Here is a 23,640-nt window from a genome sequence, read left to right on the forward strand (position 1 = left end):
ACACATTTGTGAACCTCTCTATATATACTCCAATGCAGTAATTGACGTTTTTTTTTAAGCTTAGATTTATTTTAAAAAATTTTTAAAATGCCAACAGAGAGCATCTTGACTCCTGCAAACAATGCAGAGTTTATTACACCAGTTCAGAGGCTTCTTTTATATTATGCCATAAGCCTACTTCAACAACAGAATAGTAAGAACTTGCACTGTATGTTTAGTGTCTTCACTTTTCAAAATTTATATAGCTGTCTGCAGGCTATGTGATATAAAATATTTCATGCAAAGAAGGGAAGAAAATGAAAAATCCATTCTTTTAAAAAACAGAGACAGAAGCTTGCTGCTTTTTCTGTATTCCTCGTTCATGCTCACACAGGTAAAAACTATTAGAGCTTTAAATGGTAGTACAAAACTGTGCACCATAATTCATGAAATACAAGTCTGTAGCAAATACCAGATTCATGAATAAAAGAAGCTCCTCAATCTCTGCCTCAGTGTCCATGCTGCTTGATGATAGCTTAATGATGGCCTCTTCTGCAGGGTACAGATCATGAAGTGGAAGCTCAATGTAAGGTGCAGAAGCACGAACTTTTACTACATTTATCGCTTAAGTATCTCTAAATTCATCAGGTCAGTGTCCCATAGCTCAGTATCCTTTGGTAGAATTCTCACCATATTCCTCCAGTAAAAACAAAACACTCAGCTCTCCCCTTGCATCCCTTTGATATTCAGTGCAGTCCTGCACTGTGTGTGCTGTTGCTTACATCAGCTAGGCGTGTTCAAGTGGCATTTTTATTCACTGCTTCTGTTCCCTGTACCATAATCGACTGTAGAGCTAAGCTTAGACTTATCTTTCATCCACACTGAAGAACAGTCATGTCAGAGAGAGCTGTAAGAGACTTTAAAAGAGAAAAAAGGAACAGAGGAATACTGTGTCCCATTGTAAGTTCAGGGGTGGTACAAGTATTTGAATTGCAGTTTATTAGAAATAACAAGATCATTCTTCATTCTTCTGGAAGTGCTACAAGACTCTTAGTGAAAGTGGTTCAGTCTCTTATGTCCTAATTGCTGTGTCTGTGTCCCTGCTGCACTACCAGGACAGTGGTTCAGCACTAGCTCTCTACTACATCATCTTCCAGGATTTGTCTCTTCCCTAGACAGCTTCCTTCTTATGGATTTGTACTGTCCAAATTAGTCTTTGAGAGTCAAAATTATTTTTCCAGGAAGTAGTATGGATTCAGGACACCAGGAGAGTGCTTTGTTGTTGTTTAAATGCGCACAAAAATGGGTTAATGGAAACAGTCTGAAAGGTCTAAAAATATCCTGATTTTTTTTCCTTTTCTCTTCATCCTGAATATTGATAGACCTTGTTTTCAGCCCCTAAACTCCTGTTTGCTTTCCCACATTGTACTGTGTCATGTCAATGCACTCAGTTTAAGGCAATACTACCTCAGTCAATCCTGCCCAGTACTCAGGAAGAACAGGTAAGTCCTCTCCACCTTTGTGCCAGCAATGTCACACAGATAAGGACAGCACACATCCAGAGCATTAGCTGGAGACACCCCTTTTCTTTATCATACTGTCACCCTGGATAACAGTAGTAGCAAAGGAAAACCCTGGAACATTTGCTACTTGGCCTACTCCGAATACATCTTAAGGGTTGTTGAGAGTATGAGAAGGATGGGCATTGCCAGGGAAGGGCAAGAATGAGGTAGAAGAGATTAAAACTGAAGAGGATGAAAAGGGCAGGGAACAGAGAGAAGATGCCCCGTACTATTCCCAGTCATCCATATAATATGACAAAAGGAAGACAGTAAGACAAATATTCAGCCCAAATCTTCTGCAGTTGCCTGCATAACCATGCAGCTCTGCATGGAATATGCACTGTTTGTTTGCATTTACATGCATACAAGTGCTGGACTATTTATAGAAACAGCACAGCTTTAGTGAAAGCCAATCAGGCTTTCTGAAGTCCTTTTAGGGGGCTTGTTTCTTTATCCACATCATCAAGAAGGGAAATCAATGGTTAGTATAACAGAACACCTATTCTTATGTTGTTTCCATCAGTACAACACTGAAATAAACATAGATGCATATTGATATTTTTAAAAAAATGGATACTGTAACAGTGGTAGCCATAGTAAAGAGCTGTACTAAATAAAAACCAAAGCAAACCAACAAACCCTCAATTTTTCACTGTTACTTGAAAGTGACTATTTGCATTAATTTTGTTAGTCACATGTTTATTTCACTCCTGTTTCTCTGTGTGTTTGTTTTAAGAAAAAAAGTCAAAGCTCATTTTGCATTTTAAGAAGCGACGTAAGTTATACAGAGCTTTCTCTCTCCTTGCAAAACAGAGAGTGGGCACAGCACATCTTTAAGAAAGGTGAATTCAATAGAACATACTGACACATGATTTACACAGGATTGGGGAAACTGCCTTTACTTTAACAGTAAAGGCCAGCTTTGAAGTGTTGCACCAAAACCAGTGTAGAAAAAACCCAAAGAAAAGAAACTGACAACTTCATAACCACTGTCAAGATTCTCTGTTAGGGACAAATGATCTCAGGAGTACTAATGCATTGTAATTCATGCAACTCATAAACTCAGATTTTTCAGTGTAGAGTTTAAACAGAGAAGCTGAAAAAATAAACTGCAAATAATTTTGAAATAATATAATCTATATAAGAAATAGTAAAAACTAAAACCAGCTGAATACTAATGTCAATCATATGTTAATAAAGATGGGATATTTGTTTATTTGCTTTAAGGCTCTAGTGAACGTCCATAACCTGAATACCAGTAATGGGTGCTAGATACTTTCTTCTGAAGGAGGAATTTTCAGTCTAGGATGAGTCAGCAATGATTAGCAGCAGATACTTTGTATTTGGATAATGACAGATAGTATATTTTTAAGTATATTAATATTGATGAAAATGCAGAATTATTGCAAAGATGGAAATTGAAAAACTACTTAAATCTTCACCTACTCTAACATAATCCATCCCTAAAAATCAAGTAAGCTTCTAAGAACATAGCACTTGTTTGCAAGACCCATATGGTATTTTAGAAAACACCCACAGTTATGAACCTGACTTACACAGAAAAAGCACTTGTTGGTGAGGAGAGTTTCAGAATGAAACCCAGTCTGCTTCAATATGGATAGAGAGAAGAAAGGCCAGCAGAAACATACATAATAAAACATAAATTCTAGATGGACACTTTCAGGAGCAGACTTTGATTCCTTTTATCTTTTCCCAAGATAATATATCCATGCCACTGTTAGAGGAGCATCTGGATGAGTTGAGTCAAGATCACTGTAGTTTGCAGTCAGTGCATGCTCATTCTGGAGCTCTAAAGGGCTCAAAGTCCAACAGCAACACAGGGAAAACCACAGATGGAGAAAATGCCATTTCAACTGAGCACTAAATTGCCTGAGCAACAAGGCAGAAAAGCTGGGAAAATAAAATTAACTTCTTGAATGTGACAATAAAATTCCTGTTGAAATCTCTTCTTTGCCCTGCAGTGCTAAGGCCATGCCTGCCTGACAAGTAGATTAAGAACATGGGAAAGGCCAAATCAGGTTACATCAAAGGTCCATCTAGCCTGGTATCTTCTTTTACAGAGATACAGAAGCAGAAAGAGTATAAAAAGAGCAAATTATATTTGCCTCAAATACATCCCAGACTTCCAACAATTTATGGCTTAAGGTGTTTCTGAAACAGAATTTTCTACCTGAAGGATGCATTATGAAGCATGTGCATTAAAAAAAAACAAAACAAAAAAAAAAGGCCAAAAAAAAAAAGGCCAACAAAAAACTAACGAAGAAAAAGAAGTCTTTTTTAGCCACCTGCTCGCTTTGTCTGACGCCCTGGTTCTCTGATGGAAGAGACAAGTAGTAGTTGCTGAGTTCTCAATGATACTTGAGATTTTGTAACTTGTATCCTATCTCCCCTCAGCCAGCTTTTGTCCAGCGCAGTCCAGGCCTGCTTAGCTAGTTCTGTAAGAAATGTGTCCAGAATTTCTGGGATACTCCAGATGGATGCAAATGAAACATTTGAAGAGTGGCATATCAATATACTCTTATTTCATTCTCTTTCCCCCTCCTGGTAATCCCAAACAATTTGAGGTGACAAAGCATTTTAGGAAAATCTGAACATTAAGCCTGCTTTAAAATTGCTGATGGACTGTGGAATATGGAATCTTTCATATGTGCTGTTCATACTGATGCTTCTTGAGTGCAGGGAATGTGTAAATGCAAGGGAAAGGCCAAAAGTAAAGCAGCCAGGAAGGAAGCAAGGGAGGAGGGAGGCTCTCCATCTCCAGAACTTGCATCTGCCCATTTTCTACTGCCCCATCATTTGCAGAAATTGCTGGTATTGTGTGGCAACATCACAACAATGAGTCTTGCAAGCACAGTTCTGTGAAATCTATGCAGGGGTTAAGACCATGCAGTGTCTCCTGTGGTCTGGATTAATTTCTTGGAAGCTGGAGAAGTCTTTTACACACATTATGCAAATAGAGTTTTAAGATAAGTATGATTTATTATAGCAGTGAAACATCTTGTTTGAGAATATAAAAGTTTTATAGACAACAGATACCATGCAAACTCTAGAAAATACTCTTAAAGTCCTCTCAAACAATTAATTGCTGTTCTCATACACACTTTCTTGAGGAACCTGGAAGAAGGACCAGCAGTGCATATAGACTGCACTGGTTTCATAAGTTGAAATTTTAATGAAAACACATTAATTAATTACATATTTTTGTATGTTCTGAGTTGTTTTGGTCAGTGATGCCAGGATTTGCATGAGTTGTGACTGCAGAAAATTCTGTAACTTCGAAGAATTACTGATGTTTTTCCTGTCTAACTTCTTTCATCAGTGTTGCTTGTAACAATCCTGGTAGTGGAAGGCATTGCCATTGCGCAGAAGACACAAGGTACATTTTAGTTTAATGATTTTCTCTCAAAAAATGTAACAGTTTTTTAACTTCTAATTGAGCATTATAAGTGAAAGGAAGTGTTTGCATTCAGATTTTAATAGCTCTTGAATTACGAACATGAATTGTAGTATTTTCCATTTCCCCCCATCTGCTGCATTTTCTCCCAAATGAACAAAGCCATCCAGTCACAAAGAACGTGAAAGTTTCACTTTCCCAGGTAATGTTCTACAGTTTTAGATGTTAGAGGTGAGAAAGAAACTACCACGGAAATTCATGTTTTCTGTATCTGACAACAAGCTTTTCAAATAGTCCACCCACAAACATTTTTGAAGCCTGCTGAGTGGGGAAGGAATCAATTTCACAAACCATTTTTTTTCATATGTGGGATTACCTACACTTAAGGGAGAAGAATTCCTTGAACTGCCACCTACAGAATTTCCTTGAAAAATCTCTGCAGGAGAGAGAGTTTTCACCCCCATAAATCAAAAAGCTGTCAAGATACCAGTGGAAGGTGATGTAATTTACTGGAGGCATCTAAGACCTGTACCAGCATGGATGTCCTCTCACAGCAAATTAAAACTGTGTAAATATAAATAACACTATGAGGGCACACTGTGAGATTTAGGAAATATCTAGCAGAAACCACATATCCTGTCTTACTCTCTCCATTTCTGCTGATACCAAGGAGAAGGGTCAAAGGTATTTAAGAATGTCAGAGATCATACTATTCCCAACCTCTTCTCCATGGATGAGGAAATCTGAACCAAGCTTCTGTGAATGGTCCAGCATGAAGAATTATCTTACTAAACTGCATAATCTCAGTCACAGAACACATTTCCCTGTACATCCAGAAGAGGAGCTTTGATCATAAATGAGACCCTTAGCTACCAGGGCAATCTATCTATTGCTAGTAATTTTATTAACTACCATTGCTGGATTTAGTGTATTTGCATATTGTAATTCATTCTGTTATAAACACTCTGTATTCCAACAAATTACTGTAAATAGGTATCCCACCTAAGTATAGCATATTCTGGAATCAGGGTCAAAACCAGTGAAAGCTGACAAGTATTTCCGATTATATTTACATTGGAACAGAAATGACATAAGCCATAAAATAATGGTATTGGCAGCCACTGTGACTATTTCACCTAGAAAGAAGAGTATCAAAAACCTGAACTGAGTTGGGTAAAAAAAAAAAAAATTACTCCTTCTCTTTCCTTTCCAAGGATCTCTGGACATATTTGGTATTCAAAAACTGTGATATCTTTAGGATATACCCCAAAATTAAACATAGGATTTTCTTAGATAGATATTAATGAACAGCTTACAAGATGGCTGGCAACCAAAATAAAAACCAAAATAAATTAGTTACCTCTTTATAGGCTATGTGTCATGCTTGCAGAACAAACTTATTTGATCACTTCTTTTTTTTTTCTTAAGGTGGGCAAAATATAGGAGTGAATCGCATTCCTCCCGCCCAGTGTGACAACTGGGTCCGGACCAGTAATGGAGGACATTTTGCTTCACCAAACTACCCAAACATGTACCCACCCAATCAAGAGTGCATCTATATCTTAGAAGGTACATGCTGTATTTTGTTTAGCTTTGCTGTAATCTTACTGTTAAATGGAAAATCTTGAACTATTAAAGCTGTCATCTTACACTGCTGTAAAGTATTGCATGGCCATACTGGTAATATAATGAATTCTGCAGTCATTCACTTGAACAAGAAGCAAAATTTGCTCTCTCAAGAAATAATAACAAATAAATAAGAAATGCAAACATTAAGAAACTAGCTATGTAGAATAAGACATACCCTCACAGCCAGGAAAAGCAGCAGCATATCTACTGTAATCTGTGAGGGTACAGAATTATTAAGATAAAAATTGTAGCTGGTTATCTTAATATCACTGATAATAGATTGCAAAAGATGAAGACTATTTCATACTATGCTGTATTGTTCTGTCTCACCAGCAGAAAACCTTTACGCTGTCCTTCATTAATAAAAAAGGTATATCTGGCTGCCATAGCACTGTACTAAAAATACAGAGATTTGTTAGCACTGCTGAGGTCACTATTAAAATAATGTGATGAGGACAAAAAATGTCATTAGCTAGAATAAAACCATATTCCAATGAGAATATCTTAAATAAAGGCTGCAAGACTTGAGACACTCCAATTATTTTTCCTCTTATTAGAGTGCACCCAAAACCCACTCAAGTCAGCTAAAAATATTAGTCAGCCTATTCATCAGATTCATATCAATTAATTGAAATATTTCAAGTAATGAGGTTTGGTGAGTTTTTATTTGTACAGTACAGTAGTGGTTCACAGACCCCTCACTTTGGCTTGTTCACATGCACATCTTGGTTTTGCACCTTGTGTGCCTGGGAGTGCCCCAGAGAGCAGGCAGCCTGTCCTGCTGCAGGGCTGGGGCACAGGCAGCTTTCAGCTCTCCTCAGTCCTTCCACAGGAGCATTGTGGGTGCCTGAGTGGGGCCAAGGTCCTCCGGAATTTCTAGCCAAGATCTGCTCCTTTGTGCAGACCACTGCCAACATTCACAGCAGCTACAAATGTGTGTAGCTCGTGTGAGTGAGGCAGAAGGTCTGATGGGAGTGCTGGAGCCGTGTGAGTAAATCCTTTCCGCATTCAGGAAAAGCAGGCAGCGTGTGATGCCTCAGTGCTGTCACTCCACGTCCCAGCGAGGATCGGGAAGTTCATGTAGCACAGCCGATGCCAAGAACAAGGAACACTAAAGCCATTCATACAGGAGAAAGTCTTGGGATCCAAACCACGGATGTGAGAGTCTGGATTTAGGGCTCTGATCCAAATCCTGATATTAGGCTGCCACTGGCTCAGACTCACCAACATCTGTAGTCACCTGCATATTATTGACATACATGAAGCACTTACACTTCTCTGAAAGAATAATAAAAGATGCCTTCTGTAAAAGAATCTACAGAGCTGGACTTCATGTTTAAGAAATAATGAGTAGTTCTTCATACCTTTCTCTTTTCCATTCTTTCCTGCATAGCTCAGTGTTTTGTCCTTTTTTATGTATTTTGCTTTCACAGAACACTTGCTTTAATTTATATCTTAATATTAAACCTTGTTTGAATACCTTTGCATATATGTTAATATCTGTTATATGTGCTGCATTAAATCAATGTGATTTCTGAATTTTCAACAATTAAGATCAGCAAGCAAAAAATTTTGTATGATTCTAGTCAAAAGTATCTTTTGGAAAATAATTTTTAAAATTTTTGTAGCAGACTGCAGATGTGTTTTGAGAAGTTTCCAGTTTCTTTTTCATCTTGCTGTTTTGAAGGCCTGTCTCTTCATTTCTTCATCTCTTTGTGTTTTTTACCCAGATCTATGTTTAATATTTTGCTCAATTTTTTTATGTCTAGCTGCTCCACGACAAAGAATTGAGTTGACCTTTGATGAACCCTATTACATAGAACCCTCATTTGAATGTCGGTTTGATCATCTGGAGGTTCGAGATGGACCTTTTGGGTTCTCCCCTCTAATTAATCGTTACTGTGGTCTGAAAAGTCCTGCACTAATTAGATCAACAGGGAGATTTATGTGGATCAAGTTCATTTCTGATGAAGAGCTGGAAGGAAAAGGATTTCAAGCAAAGTACTCATTTATACCAGGTAAAGATGTCTAAAATTCTGAATTAATGACCATCTGCTCCCGTTGAACTCTGTGGGTGTGTTTATTCTACAAGCCTAGAGCTGCATTTCAGCATAAGCACTTAGGGAGGCACAGTGACAAAGTGATAGCCACAGTGTCAGTCCTGCTAATCCTACAGGGTACTTGGCTAAAAACACTTGGGGAATCTTGACTGAAGCAAATTACAGGTCTGTAGTTTGCTAGTGAAGAAGACAGTTGAGCTTGTTCATGCTGAAGTCTTCAGCAGCACCCCTCTTTATTGCTCTAACTTATACGAGTTTCACCAGTGGTGGGAAAGAGCATTTGTGCAGACAAAGAGCTGCCTTTTCACCAGTGTCTCTTCTAGGAGTACAAGACACTGGATAAAAACACCCAAAGCAGCTTTACAATAGCATTCCAGCCAGATTCAAAACATTTGAATCACCATTCTGAAAATCCAGAGCAAATATCTGCACAGTCTAAGGTCAAACTCTCAGTGTATCTGGATTCCCTCAACCCTTGGGCTCAGGCAACAGAGCTGCTCTTTGCTCCAAGTGCTGTGCAGTTCACAGGTACGAAGGAGAGGACAATGTGCTGACAGTGCCTTTAGACAAACAAAAATTACATCTGCTCTGTGGAGCTACTTAAACCTGGCAGGGCATCCTTCTTACATGAAAATTTGACCTGATGTCCTTGTGCAGTGCTTGACTACTACTGTACTTCATAGATACTACACATGTAGTTATCAGCATTTTATTGTCCTTTGGGACAAAAGAAAATATACAAGTGTCAGCTCTACCATTTCGATAAATGTATACACAAACATAACTTAATGTTATCTCTACCCCTAGAGCACATGAAAACACAATTCATGATTATGGTATTACTGCTTAGGGATTTAAACTTGGAAACTTCAGATTAACATGTTGACCAGAGCATCGGGAATAACATGATAAAATGTTTTCAAAGGGACAATACTTAGCATTTTGCTAAGTCCGTTTCCAAAGCCATTTCATCAACATCACTTTCAAAACTAAATTATGATAGTTGCAGGCTGGAACTTTAAATATACATATAAATTGTATATTATTTTCACAATAGATTGCAACAACTGAAGGACTGGTATTTTCCTTCCTCTACATTTATATGAAGTGTGGTAAAATATTTCACAGTTATGAAAATGAAAGGGATACTCCTGCTTTATAAAAAAATCAGTTTACAAAGAAGGTTGAAAACCTTGCAGAATTTTGCATATAGTGATCATAGATTTCACCATAGGTAAATAAAAAGAGGAGGGCAAAGAAGGCATTTCCAAACTGTGCTGAGTCTTAAGCTCAGAACTGAGGCATTGTAGGGGCAGTGATAAATTTCCTATACAGAAAAAAAACATTCATAGGATCACAGCAGGATCCAAACTCTGGACCTTCATTTGGAAAAGAAATTTGTACCAAACAGGTGTGCACTTTTGCATGAACTAGTGCTTTCTTTGCATAGAACAACATTTCGTAAACCGTGTCTTGAACTGTTTTACGTGGTCTAATACAAGAGACACAGATACCCCAGGAAAAAGTACCTTTAGGATTGAACTGATCTTCTTCACATACTTTTTGAAGAACAGTTAGCAATTTCAAAGTGTTGATATATTCTGCTGAGCTCAGTTCAAATTGTTCAGAACTACACAGACAGCAGTCTGATAAAATAAATCTAAATAAGCTTTTTGCACAGAGAAAGATCCCCCATACTCTTGTGGAGCTCCAGTGATTTCGGTGAAAACTGACATAGTTAAATTCAGAATATAATGTAGGAACAAAATACCGAGTAGTAATTTTTGGTGTTATGCTAGAAATCTCAGCTGTCAGGATAGAATTACCTTTTTCAGATAAGGTCAATCTTTGTGGAATAATGTTCTCATCTAAAAAAACTTTGTCTCTATATGCACCAATTGGCTCAGTAAACTTTCTGGCAGTTTTTATTGTGACATAATAAAAAATGGGCATAATCTGCAGATAATACTAAAGCTTGAAGTGATTCTCAAGCACTGATAGCCCTTGTGATTCATGACTTCTTTCTATTACAGATCCTGACTTCACTTATCTAGGAGGTATTTTAAATCCCATCCCAGGTACAGTGTTACAGTAACATTTTCTTTATACATTAAATTTTAAATTAATGTCATGTTGCATTTGACAGCAAGGTATATCTTCTCCCTAGACTGCCAATTTGAGCTCTCAGGAGCTGATGGAATAGTACGTTCCAGTCAAGTAGAACAAGAAGGAAAAACAAAACCAGGACAAGCAGTTGACTGTATATGGACAATTAAAGCTACTCCAAATGCTAAGGTGGGTTTTGTTCATATAATTCAATATATAATGGGTTTCCATGACATTAGCAACAGGCAATGGTCACTAACTGTGATTTGCATAATGTTGTACTTCCACTGAAATGAGTCATGTAGCAGTGGCTTAGGAAATCCAGAGAGAGAATTGTTTCTGAAAATAAACTTATACAAGTCCACAGTGCTGGCTTCCTATTATTTGAAGTTTCAAACACCAAATAACTGTGAGAGCTATTTAAGCAACAATTTTCAGGGGCATTTGACTTGGACTCTGGTTTTATTGGAAGACTGCAGGCAGAAATTCTGGCTGACATCTTCAGTAATTTCCAGTAAATCTCACTGCCAAAGCTTAACATTTTGCCTTCAGTGGTTCTATTGGTGAATTTGTTTCTGTTCAAAGTCAGCAGAACATGGGCCTGCTTCTCCCATCTAATTCACAACCAGCACCTTAAAACCCACTTTCATCAGCAGTCTGAGCTAAATGGAAAGGCTTTGTTAGGCAGAAAGAAGGATAAAATCCTATTCACAACCCCAAAATACAATAACTACAACCTGAATCATATTAGTTTCAGAATCATATTTGTCAAATATTAATTGCACAGAAGAGCACATACTTTTCTCCATATAGCATACATATCTTTAATTTTGCTTCTTCTTGCACATGCATAAAAATTAAAAAATATTTTTAAGTAGCTGCCAAGATGACAAACCTTCCCTCTGCCTTCTAACACACTCCTAATAGTTAACTGACCAACCCAGTTAACCACCTTGCAAGTGCATTCTGAAACAGCATCCAAAAAGATGATAATAAGAGGACAAGACAAGAAAGAAATTAAAAGTCCATTAATATATTTGAGCCTTTGAGGAAGTGAGTCAACTCCCAAGAGCCCTATACTAGTCTAAGTAATAGAAGCAGTTCTTCCAGAAACAATAACAAACCCATTTTCTCTCTACATTGCCACTTGAATGCACCAGGTCTTGTGCTTAAGTATTTTAATAAATTACTGAATGTTGCCAGAATGCAGAGTTATAGTTGGGTGAGTCCTGAAAATAGATCATCATCCTAAATTATCGATTTAAAACATTACATAAAAATAATTCTTAGTATTCTGACAGTGGTTTCACAAGCTCCAATTCAGGCAGAATTATGATAAAATCCATTAGATCTCATAATGTGCAGTCTCTTGAGAAAAAAAAAGCACAGACATTTTTAATTTCCTCAATTTTGTAATAAAAATAAACTTCTAAAACTGACACAAGTGCGGCAATGAAAGTACTTTTAAAATGTGTATAGCAGATACTTAATAAATTACCTCCATATTTCATAAAATTACCAGAATAATCAGTGTAATGTAAGAGTAAGGACCTTTTATACTTGCCTAACACATTAATCCAAAGAATCTTGTGGAGAGGTGAGCACTTTTAATGGGATTATTCCTTTGTTATCATACAAATAATAGCTCTACTAAAAGTGTGCTAAATTATTTTTAGTTTCCATTGTAATTTTGTAGCACATAGATAAAGTCAATCATTAAAAGAAAATACCATCTCTCAGGCCAAATACTAGCAATTGCAGCTCACATCCATGTTTTTGAGATAAGTCATCAGTGGAAGACAGGTTCTCAATGTAGCTGAGAATTTCCAGCAGTAAATCTAACAAAAACAGCAGGGCAGGGGGGAAAAAAAGAAAATAGAAAAAAAGAAAAAATACGCTGAAAATCACAGAACAGTGAGGTGAAGCATGAGCTAATACAGCACAGGCTGCATCTTCAGACAGAAGGTGCAAGGGAAGGCAGTGCTGGCCAACCTGCCTCAGGAAGCACTGGGAAGGAAAAGCCAAGGGGTACAAGTGTCACCTGTCTTTCCCTGTGCTCTTTTACCATGTCTTCAATAAAGCCTGATAGGTGTAGGAAGGGGGTGGGGGCATATCTTTTTTTGTCTCTCACAGGTGGTTGGTTTTGTTTTAGCAAATTCTTTCTAACTCAGTTATAAAAGGCTTTGGCACTCAGTGGGACTAAAATCGAGCTATGGCAAAGGAGCAGCAAACTGGGTAATAGAGCACAAGTATGGGATTCATCTGCCCTGACCTCCTGCTTCCCACCTGAGCAGGAGTCCCAGAGTCCTTAGGCAGACACATAAAAGCCCTGATGTGCAGAAGCTCTGCAGCAGCCCTGGTATGGGCCAGAGAGGTGGTTGGGAGCAGTGCTCAAACAGCTCCAGGCTGGAGCGGGCTGAGGTGAGGAACACACGGGAGATTGCATGGATAGGGGAGGAGCATCTCAGCCTCCACCTGGACACATTTCTTCTCTGTCAACACAATGGCTATCTAGGAATTTTTTAAGTTTAAAATGGCCTTTGTACCATGCTTAGGTGACTTGGCTTCACATCTCAAAACTTTCAGAAGAATTTTGAGAATTCCAATACAGCCGTTGAAGAGATTAAAAAACCTTTTGATGTGTTCATGTAATTTTAACTGAATTACAGTCTTGCATGAGTTTCCTGCCCCAGCAAAATAAATTATTTACTTACTCTTTAAATACCATCTCAATCTTCTAATTTCCTTGCTGCACGTGTTCTAACACATATGCTGCCTTCTCTTGGATTAAATTTCTGCTTTTAGAAGTATTAAGATTAGCTTAAATTCATTAATTCTTCCTACACAGACAGCTTACTTTTCTCTCATTTCCATTTTTATTCAAATTACTCCTGACTTCATGGTTTGTGTCTTCTATAACACAGCTATGGTTCAGTAATTAGCTTTCATTATGAAGCAATAAATTTTAATTTCTTTCTTTTACTTCAGAGCTTTTCTGGCTAGACTCCTTCCCTTATATTTTAACATTGTTTTTATGAATTCAAAAGAAAAGAAAGAGAACAGGCAAAGTACTTTTAAAATTATTTCAGTACATTTATGCATTCCTTGTGTGTCTCTTTCAGAGAAATTTAGCAGAACTTCTTGGGGGTTTCTTCACCAAGTATGTTGCTTTGTACTGTTTTTCCAAAGGGAGCAGAAATAAATCAAAGTAAATTTTTAAATAAAGAACGTTTTGCAGAGCAGGGAGAAGTGAAACAGATACCCAAGACAAATTTCAGGTAATACTCCACATGGACGTCTAATAAGAAAATGGAAGTTTAAAAGAGTTGTGAATTGGGAATTACATATATATGTATGTGTAAGGGAACAAAACATTCAGGATTTGCTAAGAAAGAAAGTTCTCCTCTCTGTATTTCTTCTCCTAAAGATATTGATTCCTCTTTCCTAACAGATCTATATGCGATTTCTGGACTATCAAATGGAGCACTCTAATGAATGCAAAAGGAACTTCGTTGCTGTGTATGATGGGAGCAGTTCCATTGAAAACCTGAAGGCCAAGTTCTGCAGCACAGTGGCCAACGATGTCACACTGCAGACAGGGACAGGGGTGGTGCGGATGTGGGCAGATGAAGGCAGCAGACTGAGCAGGTTCAGAATGCTCTTCACCTCCTTTGTGGATCGTAAGTAGATCTGAAAGTGCCAATTCTCCTGGTATCAGGGTATTTCAAGTATTTTAGGAAAAGCATCAGCTGAATGCTAGGCAGCAGGAATACATGAAAAAGGTTGTATCTGTTTCCTTCATATAGTAGCAGGTAAATTAGATAATTGCTTCATTACCGTTCTAACATGGTTCCTGCAGAAAAGCTTTCCTCTGTTCTTAAAAGATTTATTTTCCATTTGAATTCAGCAGTACTGCCCTAGTCTACCTTCTTCTCACAAAGAGATGTCCTTCTCTACAAATGAGCACGAATGTACTTCAAAAAGACAACAGTGGGACTGAAGTGTGCTCTCCCATTAGCTCCCAGTTCCCTGCCAGACACCACGACAGCCCACTCTGGCTGTTCAGAAGAGTAGAAGACAAGCCTGATCCTTTAAAGTCTCACTCTCCTTCCTATCCACAGCTCTATCTTCAGTTGTGGGTCTGGAACTACACCCCGTCCAGTCAAGCTGCTCCCTTACCCTCAGCCGCATTTGGCTCTAAAGGATGCCACAGGTGCTCCCTTAGCAAAGCCCTGTGGTGTTGCACAACCATGAATAAGCAGTTAAATTCAAGCTTTTCAAGATGGCTATAACTAAAGCAGAGTTGTAAATGCCATCTGGGTTTTTGCTTGGATTCTATAGCCTGGGTTAGACATAGTCTTTATTCTCATTGTAAATTAAGATGTTTCTTGAAAGCAGGTTTTTTGTGAGATTTTTTTTCTTCTAAGGGTGTTCTCCTTGAATGGAATTTTGTTGCCTCACATATTTAGAGAGGACAATACTGTCCACATTGCAGAACCTGGAAATAAATGGCACTAAAGCAGACTAAGTTCAGAACTGCAGAGCAGATCTGAGATACATGGGGAGAGCTCTTAAATGTTCCCATTTTAGGAAATCAGACCTATGCTTGTGCTAAAGGTTTTCAAAAAGTTTTGCTTGAAGAATAAATAGTACAGATTTGCTGACAAAAAAACCCTTTTCTAAGATAACATATCTGTAGCCAGTCCTGAAAGAGATCCTGGTTGCTACCTTGCAAGAAAGTTCAGGTTACAGGCAATAGGTAGATTTTATGTTCTGTTCCATAAAACAGTAAATTTTAACATAGGAGAAAAGCTGCTTTTTGTAAAACAATCTTTCTAAAGTAACAGATATGTAGAAGAGAAATAGCTTCTAGCTTACTTTGAATACAGGGTAATAAGGAGCAATTGCATGTTTCAAGATAGTCTACTGCTTAACCTACAAGAGGCATTTAATAAGCTTTAGATATTGAGAATTTAAGTAAATGTCAGTTTTAAGTGCAACTTGCAAAAATTGATAACTGCTTTTCCAGTAGCTTTTATTTCAATACAATTATTAACATTGGTGATAATGCAAGTTATTCCAGCTTTCAGTTGCTATGAACTTTGCCAGGGAAATGATCTATTTATATTACAAATATTGGAGTTGGTTTTTTGTTGTTGACTTTGGGGTTTTTGGGGGGGTTATGGGGGGTTTTTTAATGCAAGAAGTTGAAACACTAAGTACTCCTAAAGGTAGCTAACTTTCCAAATTTATGAGTTTAAAACAACTCAAAAGTCATTGGCAGAAAAACATCTGCAAAGGTATGTGGTTATTGTTATTTACTTGAGATACTGCCTTTCTTGGATTGGGTCATTGAAAAGTATGTGGCTGAAAAGTGTTTCAAGTATTTTTATATAATCTAGTCATAAGCAACTTTTCTAACTGAAAAAAGTGAATCTGAGCTTATCTTATTTTCAGATTGTTAAGATATTTTTCTCTTCTACCTTGCTAATGATTTGTAATTATATGAAGCCAACCCTGAAAACGATCAATATTTCTGGAAAGATTTCCATAAATGAAATAGTGCATGACAGTCACCTAACACACACCTAGTGCTGCTTGCAGATTTGACTAAGTAATTCAGCTAACAGCAATGGGAAAAATCAATGTATTTGATTCCTGGCTTGATTCAATACATAAGAAATGCTGGATACAAAGAGCACTGTGAGCATTGCACCACTTTTGGGCAGCTGTTATGGGAAGAGTCCAGCTATGTCCTTGAAGTCCTAGGCTGGAACTGATAAATTATTGTGACTTTTAGACTTCAAACTCCCCAAATAACAGACAAAAGGAGAATAAGTCCATTTCTCCCATCTTCATGAATTGTGAACAAAAGCCACGCCTACAAAAAGTTAAAGAGGCTACACAGACATAAAATAGAGACTATGCTGGCAGATGGAAAAGCAACAGCAGAATGCATCATCCAAACATACAGAACTGTAAAAAAATTCACCTGTTCAGGGAAATAAAAAAGGAAATGTCTTACATTATGCCATAACTGACAGTGGGCCTGATCTCAACCTTCCAAAGGACTGATCCTGTTTTAAAGCAGTGTTCTTCAGACTAGATCTACTTTCCAAACAATTAAATTCCCAACTCACTTGAGCAAGGAAGTGATGTGATAGCTACCATGACATTTTTAAGCACTGAAATTACATAGATAAACTGTTCCAGAATAACACTCTAAGTATATTCTGTATTCATACTTGCACTACAATTAAAGTAAGTTCTTGTATGGGACTTCTTGCCAGATTGCCAGGGTTAAGCGGTAACAGCAAATACAAAAGCTTAAAACCAATGAGTCTAGGTTACTGAACTTCAGTGGAGTAAGCAATGGGAAAACAATACATATTTAATTTAAGAATGCAAAATCAGAATGAAAGGTTTGAATGTTCTTTTTCTTAGGCATAATTCCTCTTTTTGTCATTGAGATTCTCAAGCCTAACAGAAGGACCGAGTGAGAAACGCAGTGTTCAGGAGCAGTCATTCCCTCTGCTCTACCCTTTGGGTTTCCTGTTATGTTTCAGAGAATCCAGAAGGCTCAAGAACACATTCTTTCTGTGAAACCAAATAGTAGAATGTCTATCACACATCTTTGCTGTTGAATATATAACTGACTCCACTAATAACAGAGGTTTCCATCATTAAAATACCGCATTACTGAAACAAAGGGAAAACCAATTTCTTGTCCAATGCACTGAATTCATAAATAATACCTTATGTATATTATATAACATCCTGAAAAGAATTATTACTATTTTTTAATATCTTTTTTCTAATGTCAAGGAGCTGTAACAAATACTCACAAAAACATAGGGCAGCTTTCTAGTTAAATTCTTTCTTCAAATTTCTGACTATATATAGATAGATATATAAAAAGCTAAACTGTACTGTCTCAATCCCTGCATTAGCTCTAATAGGAGGATTTGGGAGCTTTTGATTCACAAGCAGGATTTACTTAGATGCCTCTAGTTATTGAAATCTCTTGCAATTACTGAAACAGTCCTCCACACACAGAAATCTGATTTGCCTTAAGATATTAATGGGCTCTAAAATGCAGATGTTCAGGGAGTGCTTCACAACATCTACACAGAAGATGCTCTGCAGAATAAATATATAATTGATAGTGAGCATGCGATTTTTAAGTATTACGTTTTGAAAGACACATATTAAAGCCTTCTTCCGTTACCTGTGTTTTGTGACTGTCTCTATTTGCTACCTACCCCTTTGGAGCAAGAATTGGTTTTGTAGCATTGATAATATGCTGAAGGCAATCACATGAAGAGAGAGAAGAGCATCATAATAATTAGTGCTGTGCAAGAGAAGTGATTGTGTTTTAAACAGAGCGGAAGAATGCATGTTAAAAACCCCAAACACAGGAGCTTACTAGTTTTATTGTAAGGTGTCAATTACTGAAAATTCTGAATGTTTTCTCTCTCTTCTCTCTTGCAGCTCCCTGCTCAGGCAGCACTTACTTCTGCCATAGCAACATGTGCATCAATAATTCTTTAGTCTGCAATGGCATTCAGAACTGTGCATACCCTTGGGATGAGAATCACTGCAGAGGTGAATATAGTGCAAATCACAGCCTTTTATGAGCTAGGCTGGTCAGTTTGCCTTTCAAGAAATAAATGAAATGTCTTTTTCCTGGAAATATGCTGAAGATAGCTATTCTGCTAATCTCAGGAAGGTGTTCCAAATTTTTTATTTAAACTCAGGATACATGAAAGCATTCTGAATATTGATCTTACTGCTTTTAACTAAATTTCTTCTTCTTCAGCATATACTCTCTATTTTAAAAGGATATCAGCTTGATAAGAAATAGAATTTAGTATTTTTGAGGCTGCATCCTATCAATTTCTAAACTTTAACTGAAGCAGGGATTGTAGGGACAAGTAATACCTTTTAGAGATAAAAATAAAGAGCTGAAAAAACACAGAAAAATTTTCAAGCACAAAAAGCCTTTCTCAGGGCTGAAATAGAAGCAATGATCCTCAGAGACAATTACAAAACATTTGTTTAGAGTTGTAAATCATAGGCTATTTCAGGATAAATTCAACTGCTGTATATGATGTGGAAAAGGATGGAAGAAAGGAGGAATTGTTAGGAAGCATGAAATAAACACTTACTGAAAACAGACGTGTAAATTGCTGCTTCTAGAACATGGATTGTGGAGTATTATTATCACAACTACAGTAAAGATTTGCTTCAATCATCAGGCTTTGTAGGAAAAATTCTTGTAATTTGAAGAAATTGTTATTCTGTTAAAGCACAAACATTCTCCCGTGCTTCAAGAACAGCTCAGTTGTCAGAGTTAGAGCAAAACCAGTCTAAGGTTAACAGTTTTTCTTTCTAAAGAAAACAATAGAACAAAACCACTTGAGCTTGTTTGCTTAGGGTTTTTTGACAAATAGAATGGCATCAATAGCTCTGAACACAAAACTCCAGAACACTTAAATATGTATTCCATTTCAAAGGGAAACTGACCCTGCAGAAAGGGTCAAAACCTTCTCTACAGAAAGTCTTGAAAGAAAATGTCTTTTCAATGCACAAATCCTGCTTGAATTTTTTAAGTAAATAAACATTTTAAAAACCCTGCTTTTTAATTGTGTTTTAGGTAAACAAAGGAATTCACACCACTAATAGATGTTCTAATGTAAGACATATTGTGGAAGTTTTCCAGTTAACAAAACTGATCCTTAATTCCCAAGTTTGCAATGTAAAACTAAGCTTCCTCTAAATAATCCTTGCCTTTCATAATATTCATCATTCCCTCTTAAGTTCAATTTCCAAATCTCTTTCCCATCTTTACCAGCTGCTTTCTAGACTCTCCCCTAGAATCCACACTTCACTTATGTACTGCAGTATTATAAAGATTAATTCCATAAAAACCGTGCCTTCCCCAATATTTGTAAATTGCTGTATCTGGTGCTGAACAACCTGTCACGTTTTATGTTGAATGCAATCTAAATTCTGCTGTAATACTTGCACAGCAAAAATTAAGAGGCAGCTGAAGACTAGATCCACATTGCCAGCTAAGGGAGACTGAGGCAACCAAATAAGCAATACTTAGCCTTAAAAAGAGAGCTGCTCACAATTGTGCTCAGTTCCTGCAGGCACCCAGAGTTCTCATTTAGTCCGTATCAATAGCTACATAAATCTGAGCATATTGTGACCTACTTATGCCTAAGCCCTGTAAGACAAAAATTGATAGAGAAGTCAGTTGTGTGCAATTTATTTTAAGAGACTGGAGAAGACATCGCCTTTTGCAAAACAACTTTCTGATTAAAATTTCTGTCAAGAATTAAGAAACCTAGATGCAGACAAGAGAACTTCCACGGCACTGAAATTCATACCTCCCACCATGGATGGTACCACTGAGATCTAAGCTAGGCAGGACAAGGCACAATATCCTCCTTCAATACAAAGGTAGAAAGAAGCTCAAAGTAAATAGGCCAAGCTCTGAAGCAGAAATGTAATTTCTTATTAGCCAACTCCTTGGGAGTCTCTGCTTAGTGTAAGGGTTGTTTCAAATAACACGTGATGGTGTATTGCTCTCCCCATGCACTGTGTGGTACTTAGGTGCACAACACACATATTCAGATGCCAGGAGCCAGATATCTGAAAATATCGTGCAAGATTTAGGCTACTACATTTTCTTTTACATAGTCTTAAATGCTTTTCTTCCACTAACCAGTGTTGCTGTGTACAAATCTTTCAGTCCCCTAGGGTAAGAACGTTTATGGAACTGAAATCCAACTGGAAAACTTTAGTCTTCAACTAAGAATTTTAAATATGGAAAACCATCTTGTTCTGATGATGCCATCTTGTGTGTTTTCACATGAAGTACTAGCCAAAATTGCCATATGATTTGGGTTGGTTGGTGTGTCCCCCTGCCTTTTTTTTTTTTTTAAGTAACTTGATCTTTGGACTCTTAGAACTGGAATATAGCTTTGCTAAAGCTCCCTGTGATGAATTAGGTATAACAGACTTACACAAAAACACAGCCATTAAATTTCCAAGAGATGTGAAAACAAACAGTACAGTCTTTGTTATATCTGATAATATTTCACTTTTAAAGAAGAACTAGACAATTTTAAATCTAGCTTTTCTTCTACTGACATCACTGGGAATGTTACCAGCAGGAGCAAACCATGGTAAGAGAAACATCATCTGTAGCTGGATTTAGCTTATTTAAGGTTAATTTAAGCCTATTTAACTCACAGATTTAAGAATGCAGACCATCAGTAAAGGTTCAGGATGGAAGGCACACCCCAGCTGCGTCAGCATGCACTGGTTCACAGAGTTGCACCTGCCACTGAATTATCATATGGTAGCCACTAATGACAGGGAATTAGACAAATCCCATTGACATACAGGTCTAGTCTCCAGTCCTATTAAGTAATTTTATCACTTGCATGGTAATCACAATACAGTTTTGCTTTGTTTAAATACATTATCAAAAGTGTAGAAATTAATAAATGTCTTGTCATAATCGTTTTTTTCTTTGCAGAAAAGAAAAAAGCTGGATTGTTTGAACAAATCACCAAAACCCATGGGACAATCATTGGCATCACAACAGGGATAGTTTTAGTTCTTCTCATAATTTCAATTCTAGTGCAAGTAAAGCAACCTCGCAAAAAGGTTATGGCTTGCAAGACTGCCTTCAATAAAACTGGTTTCCAGGAAGTATTTGATCCTCCACATTATGAACTCTTTTCACTAAGGGACAAAGAAATTTCTGCAGATTTGGCAGATTTATCAGAGGAACTTGAAAACTATCAGAAACTGCGCCGCCCTTCAACAGCTTCCAGATGCATTCACGACCACCACTGTGGCTCCCAGGCCTCCAATATCAAGCAGAGCAGGACCAACCTGAGCTCCATGGAACTGCCCTTCCGCAATGACTTTGCGCAGCCCCAGCCCATGAAAACATTTAACAGCACATTCAAGAAAAGCACTTACACTTTCAAGCAAGCTCACGACTGCCCCGAGCAGGTCATAGAAGACAGGGTGATGGAGGAGATTCCATGTGAAATTTATGTTAGAGGAAGGGAAGATACAGCACAAGGTTCATTATCTATTGACTTTTAACTTCCTGCTGAAGGTGGTATCGGTGTATATACAAAATGCTCGTGTACAATGACAGTGTATATATTAAAAGTGTACCATATGCAGCGTGTGAGATGCACACACTTTTAGCTTATTCATTTCAAAAAACAAAACCAGTCTTCATAATTAGTTCTTACTGAAAAAATGGTGGATTTCCTCCCATCTTCCCAAGCTAGCTGTCTAGTGGAGGAGTAAGACAGAGACTTGTGCATGGAAATTATAAGATAGGATATTGGAAGAAAAAACCTTACAACTACTAATCACTGAACACTGAAAACGATGACTACTATTCTCTTCTTCATACCATTTTCTCTTCTTTAGATGTCTGCTTTTCAAGACAATTTTAATACCTCACTTGCCTAAATAAAAGTAGTTAAGTGCACCACGTGTATGTCATCATAGGTGTCTTATTGTATTTGTCAAATTGAAAGTAGAGTTAGTATTAAGTGCCGGTTAAGACTCATGAATTATGTTATAGCCATCTGTTTCACTTGCCTTGTTATCATTTCCACACTCTATGCTTTGTGAGAAATAAGTGAAAAGGGTTACTGCCTTTAAACAACATCAAGTTATATTAATTTTAGTACATTTGGAAATAGCTTTCCAGTTTTCAGTTAAAACACAAGTGAGTAGTCATTTTATTCTAGATGCAGACTTTTACAACAGTTTTCTTTCAAGAAGGTTTAGGATTTTAAAATATTCTGCCATATATTATAGCTCCATATGGCGCACTGATTTCACAGCTCTGTACTTAGGAAACAATTTTGTTCCTGAGTTTTCCAAGTATTTACATAAATAGATTGTACTGTACATTTGTCTCTTAAAATAGCGTTTTACTCCTTGTTGCAGCCAATCTTCCCTACTGAAATCAGTGATGGTACTTTTAGCTCATGTCCTACTTGCCTGAAGAGAACTGCTCTGAGGTCTGTGTGATTACTGGGTATATGAAGGTACTGGAAACAAATCACAAAGCAACTCTGATTAACCCCTATGGAATTCTTCTTGTGCCCCTTGTTTCCACTTGGAAAACTGCACATTTCATATCTTTTTAAATGGTAGTTTGGACCTAATTTAAAAATTTTTACAATATAGAAAAAATTTTTAAAATATATTCTCATTGTGGTTTTTAAGCTTTTGATATACTTTGATACTGTACAGACTATTTCTTATATCCAAACCTAGCACCTGTACAGCAGGCTTCTTTCAGTGTCCTCTTAGCAGCTCTGAATAACCTGCAGTGGCTGCTGCACACACCACAATTTGCCAAGAATACTTATCATAACTTCTGCATTAGCCTACACTTTCTTCCCTGGGTACTTTGAGCTTATTTGGGTATTTTGTTTACAGGAAACCTTTGACTAAAGCTGACCCCCCCAGCTTGCACTGGGCATAGCCTTTATTTACAAATGTATGTCAAACCATAGTGTTTGTTGTGCTGACTGTAGTATAAAAAAAAACCAAAAACATCTTAACATATGACCCTTGCAACTGAAAAATAATTTCTTTGAAATAAAATATGAACAACAGGTGTAATCACAGATTTGCATTAGAATGATAAAGATTTTTTTTTTTAATGCTTAAAATGTACAACATTGAAGGGGAAAAAAGAAAGGGGAACTGAGTTTCTTCAACACTCCCCAGCTTGAAAATTAACCTTGTCTCCTATCTAAAAAGAGCTTAATCAGCTCATATCTTAGCCCCATGAGGCTATATCCTGGTACCAGTTTTTGTGCTGGTC

The 23,640-nt window shown here is 37.2% G+C and overlaps 1 protein-coding gene across 1 annotated transcript in view; it reads left to right on the plus strand.

Moving 5' to 3' along the window:
* NETO2 (neuropilin and tolloid like 2) overlaps positions 1-23,013 on the plus strand; it is a 30,363-nt gene extending 7,350 nt beyond the window's left edge. The window contains exons 2-9 of the mRNA XM_032121879.1: positions 4,882-4,938; positions 6,385-6,525; positions 8,355-8,603; positions 10,679-10,723; positions 10,813-10,940; positions 14,203-14,431; positions 18,243-18,356; positions 21,304-23,013. Coding sequence (XP_031977770.1) covers positions 4,882-4,938; positions 6,385-6,525; positions 8,355-8,603; positions 10,679-10,723; positions 10,813-10,940; positions 14,203-14,431; positions 18,243-18,356; positions 21,304-21,884 — 1,544 coding nt within the window. The 3' untranslated portion in view covers positions 21,885-23,013. The remainder of the gene's footprint in view (positions 1-4,881; positions 4,939-6,384; positions 6,526-8,354; positions 8,604-10,678; positions 10,724-10,812; positions 10,941-14,202; positions 14,432-18,242; positions 18,357-21,303) is intronic.
* The last annotated feature ends 627 nt before the right edge of the window (positions 23,014-23,640 follow it).

The sequence above is a fragment of the Corvus moneduloides genome, chromosome 12, assembly GCF_009650955.1.
Source record: "Corvus moneduloides isolate bCorMon1 chromosome 12, bCorMon1.pri, whole genome shotgun sequence".
Lineage (NCBI taxonomy): Eukaryota > Metazoa > Chordata > Aves > Passeriformes > Corvidae > Corvus > Corvus moneduloides.